We start from the raw sequence: 5,000 nt of genomic DNA, 5'->3' as shown, positions 1-5,000 counted from the left end.
TGTGCATTTTTGCATCAATGGGAGGATGAAGTCAGTTACTTTGCAAATAAATAAATTATAGGTTTTATGGCTCACATAAAGGAAATGTGTCCTTGGTGATGCTTGAACTTAGTATAAACTACCTAGCAAGTTACATGTGTATTCTTAAAGAATTTTATATTAAAAGAATGAACAAAACCTTTGACAATTACTTAACATCTCTTCCTCAGCCATCCCTGTTTCAAGAATAGCAGAACATTTTACTCACCTGAAAACTATCATAGGGTCCTTAGCCTGTGAATTCATGATTTAAAAGACACAGATGTCAATAGAAGTGATACAGTCACTGTATTTTCCCACTATTTCTAACAAATACATTTTCCCCATATATTAACAATCAAATGACTGCACAGGTCTCTGATTAATTCTGCTAGAAAAGAAAAAGAAGATACATTTCCTCCATGGTATAGAAAACTTAGTTCTTATAACTGTGAGACCATCTGTGACTCCCATCTTTGCAAAGCTTTCCCCTCATGCCTACAGTGGAAATAGCCAGTAAATCTGCATTTAAAGGCAGAACTCCTTTGCTCCTATTTCTTCTTTAACCTGATCCTTATGTTTTCTTCTCCATGGAACAGAAAGCCCACTACTAAAGCTCTAAAAGGACTTCTTGATCCTGGAAGAAAGAGATAAGAAAATGGACACATAATCCTTCAAAAAATATTATTTGATCTTTGTAAATTTATGCTCAATTGAGATGTCTGGAGGACAGCCATTTGGGTCTGGGCTGAACTTGAGTTTCAGGCAGCTGCTCATTGAGGTCCTCTTTCCCTGTTGCAGAGTGTGTTTTTTGTTTTGATAAGCTCACCTGTGTAGCCTGAACCTTTCCCAGGAAGCTTGTTGTGTTAATAAAGTGTATAGCTGGTCCTTTCTTTGCCTCTACCTCACACACTTTTCTTCATACTGAGAGAGGCAATCACTTCCATCATCCTCAGAGTCTACTTCTAGAAACTGCATTGAAATTTGGCTGTTCCCCTGCAGCTCTGATTTTGGGGAGGAGCAGTGGATGTTCTCTTGTTGCTTAATGATTGAAGAAGAGCAGATAGAGAAATCTTAACAAAGTCTACATTAATTCTCAGTATTTAGAGCAGTCTAAAAGCAGCTATATCTTTTGAAGACTCATTTGTAAGGTGATTGTCTTCATCTGCAACAGCAATAGGGAATGGAAACCAGTTCAGTCATTGTAACAAATATTCATAACTGGTTACACTAGCCCTTAGATGTGATATGTGACCTATGAGATAGAAACTGTGTATGTGACAGTCCTCCCTGGGAAATTTTGTAGAACTAAATGAAATAATCAGTTTTGTTATTTTGTATTGTTTTCTGTATGGCATGCTCTTTCTAGCACAACTACCATTGGAATGAATTAAAGCCATATGTGCAGGAGAGAAAAATGTACTCATAAAGTTATTTCCTCATCTTAACACTGTCTTCCTTCTCTAGGCACCTTAACAATGAACATGCATTGGATGACAGAAGTACTGCTCAGTGTCGGGTGCAAATGCAAGTGGTTCAGCAGTTAGAAATACAGGTTTGTTATAGAGATGTGTTATCCTATTACTTATTTACTGTTAACCTAAACTAAATTGAAAACACTTGCCTTTGTGACTCTAGCTTAAAGACATATGTTTCTTACATTAAATTTGTTGATATTCATGAATAAGGGAGGGTTTGTTACTTAAAGATTTTTCACATTATAAATTATGCAATAATTATCTAACATCAAGATTGTCTACAGTATTTTGCTTGAACTAAGACTCTAATGCTATTCATCACAAATGAAAAACACGGTCCCTGGAGCAAAGACTGGATCCAAGCCATCTTCACATTTTAAAATGCTGGGTCAGGACCCCTCTTCCTTCTTCCCCTTCTGACCCAGTGCTTGTCTGTGCTTTTCTGTGGGATAAAAGACTAGCAGAGCATATCTCCACCCAAAATGCCTCCCAGCTTGATAGGGGCATTTTTCTGCAAGCAAGAAGATGTAATGTCAGACCCACTCAGGAAGGTCTCCAGGGAGTGCCATGCCTCCGACCGCTGGCCCGCAGTGCCCTGTGCGTGCTCTAACCATTAGAGGTCACTGCATGTATGTGAATGCTCCCTTCTGCTTATGCAGGGAATGATGAGGACCCCTGGGGTCTTCCAGTATTGTGGCTACTCCTACAGGCTACTGAGGTTGGGCACAAGCCTCAGGGGTGACCATGCAGGACACTTGCACCACGCTGTCTCCTCCTGCCCATGCAGCAGTCACGGGGGGGGGGGCATGTCTCAGCAGACCCGTGCCCTTGTGGGCCTGCTCAGGGGAGAAAGAGATGCAACAAGGGACCAAGATTTTTGTCCTTGTTTCTTGCCATGTGTAGAGAAAGAAGGATAACAACTCCTACCTTTCGCACCTTTTTGGAATGTTATCTCACATTTCTCTTTCACATAGGAATATTTATTATTCTTTCAGCCGAGGCTTTTTTGGGTCTTTTTTTCTTTAATGCTGGAAATCCAAAACAATGAGAGGAACATACAATAATGTAATTTGTTCTCATTTCTCTTGAAATGAGTGGTTTTTAAACCCAGGTAAAGCTGTTATTTCTTTTATGTTATTTAAGCAATAATGTTAGCTTAATTTGTTTGTTAGGTTTGTTACGAATTTATGAAATGGCAAATAGTATGTGACTAGAACATCACACACATAGAATGAAGCTACACATAATGAGAAGAAGGAACCTTCTTCCCACCTCTTGCCTGAAATGTTCTTTAATAGAATATGCACTTGATCAAATTAAATACCTGCAGTACTAAAGATAGTTCCCTCTCTTCAAATTACTTGCAAGTTGTTTTCCTTTGTCCAGTCTCAGTCTACAGCTCTTGTAAGAGCAAGAACCCTCTGGAAAATGGTAGCATTAAACACCAAGTTTAAGTCTTGTTGCAGTTAATGTTGAAATCATGTTTTAGGTAGCCGGAGCCAAATCACTAGAGTAAAACTTTGAACATTTCTTCTTGCAAACTAGTTTGTGAAAAAAAAAAAAAAAATCTTTTCATGTTGTAAAATACATTTTTCTCTTTTATATTCTGCTATTTTCATCAATAAGTTGCATATTTCAAGTACTTCCTCCTGTTTAATTTTTTACTTTTAATTTGGTACCTTATTTGAACCTGAAACTAGAATTATTTACATAATATATGATCAGAAAACGGTATCAGTTAGGAAAAAGTAGAGGTTTAAGTAACATGATGTTTTTTGAAGGCACCATAGGGCTTCATAGGAATTGTTTACCATTTACAAAGCCTAGGCTGTAATCTAACAGTTGAAGATTTAGCTTGTGCTGTGACCAATTATGCCATTTTTTGCTTTGTCTGACTGCTAGCGAAGTAGGGTCCATCAGTTGTAATGAGACCCAGTGCAGTGTCGATGCCGACTCGATGGCAGAGTTCAGTGTTTCACACTGCCTGGGCTCTGTCACTCTATTGAATTAGATTGATGATGGCAGATTGCAGGGGGCACTAACTGGACCTCAGTGGGAAAGGATGAAGTGTGTAGTCAATCCTGGCAGGCACTGTGCTTTGAGGACCCTTCACCCCTTCACAGCTGTTGGCACTAGTCCATTGCTAACAGTGTCCGCAGGACTTTAAAGCGACACTATGGGCCTTCTAATTTATGGTCTTAGTAACTTGTTACTGTCGAGTCAACTGTGACCTCAATTCTCTTATTGACAAAAAGATGAAGTGCTATTTGTTTTCTCTGACCTTTTAACATATGAAAGGCTATAAAGTTTTTGTTGTTTTTTTTTTTCTTTCCTTTCTTTCTTTCTATTCCCAAAGTTGCATTTCCTCTTAGATAAGTTTCCACTGACACAGACTTTTATATGCAGGAATCATTACACCAAGACAGGCTCAATGATAAGATGTATCACTGCAGTGAAATAGCTGTATCAGTCATTTCTAAAATGCTTCTGATCCCACTCTTTCTTAACAGCTTTCTAAAGAACGCGAACGTCTTCAAGCAATGATGACCCACTTGCACATGCGACCCTCGGAGCCCAAGCCATCTCCAAAACCTGTAAGTGCATATTGCTTTATAAACAGTAAATAGGTCTACAAATGTAACAGGCTAAGAAAATGAACAATTTAGTGACCGTTGGAAAACAATGAGAGTGATGAAAAATATGGCAATAAAATGAAGGTAAAATGCAATATCTTGTCAAATTGTATGTTTCTTTAAAAGTAATGCTATCTTTTGCAAAATCTATCCAATCTACACCATAGGTGACCCTAAACAAAGTACACCTATAAGTGTCCAAATCATTGCCTTGAGACTGAAACTAGAGAGAATATCTTTTTGTGATAGGTTTAGAGATATTAAAAGGAAATCCACTTTGAAATATTTGAAATTCATTGACAGTAAGAAGTAAATGTAACATGAATCTAGGTACTTAGGAAATTTCACAAATTGCTTGCAGGAGACACAAGTAAACAATTTGTTATTCTTAAATGAACAAAAATGTTATTTTATGCAGTGAATTGAAATAATTGTCAACATGGGGGGGTGTTGTGTTCGTTTCTTGCAAGACTGTATCGTTATGTATTCACTGTGAAGTTGTAGGGGTTGGTACAGGCACTGAAAAATCACTGTTGCTCCCAGTTGTTCCACAGTGCTGCATTGGGAACAAAACAGTTGTGCCGCTGGATCTGCATCGAGATCCAAACTCCATTAAACTCTGTGTGGCTTCATGTAAGCAAAAGTATTCTCTGATGCAGGTCCAGTGCTGTGCTATCAGGGTGTCAGGCATTGTAGTACTTAATAGTGACTGTGCTTAGATGCACTGCACTTACACTAGAAGCTGTGTGCAAAGTGAACTGTTCGTCCATGTTATCCATGATGGTAACTTCTCTACATATAATACTAAAAGGCTATACCAGTACTTGAAGATTAAGTGCTGAGGTATCAATGAAAATCTGTGGCTATGAAA

At 38.3% G+C, this 5,000-nt stretch overlaps 1 protein-coding gene across 45 annotated transcripts in view; it reads left to right on the top strand.

Annotated features, from left to right (window-relative positions):
- The window catches only part of FOXP2 (forkhead box P2), a 398,716-nt gene that overhangs the window by 353,243 nt on the left and 40,473 nt on the right, over positions 1-5,000 (top strand). For all 45 annotated transcript variants that reach the window (XM_085568392.1, XM_085568405.1, XM_085568399.1 and 42 more), the window contains 2 exons: positions 1,486-1,573; positions 4,007-4,090. In XM_085568392.1, the coding sequence (XP_085424518.1) occupies positions 1,486-1,573; positions 4,007-4,090 (172 nt within the window). The remainder of the gene's footprint in view (positions 1-1,485; positions 1,574-4,006; positions 4,091-5,000) is intronic.

This window comes from Lonchura striata, chromosome 1A (assembly GCF_050655825.1).
Source record: "Lonchura striata isolate lonStrDom1 chromosome 1A, ASM5065582v1, whole genome shotgun sequence".
In the NCBI taxonomy this organism is placed as follows: domain Eukaryota; kingdom Metazoa; phylum Chordata; class Aves; order Passeriformes; family Estrildidae; genus Lonchura; species Lonchura striata.
Note: the sequence above shows the minus strand (reverse complement) of the source record. Positions and strands in the feature narration are given on the sequence as shown.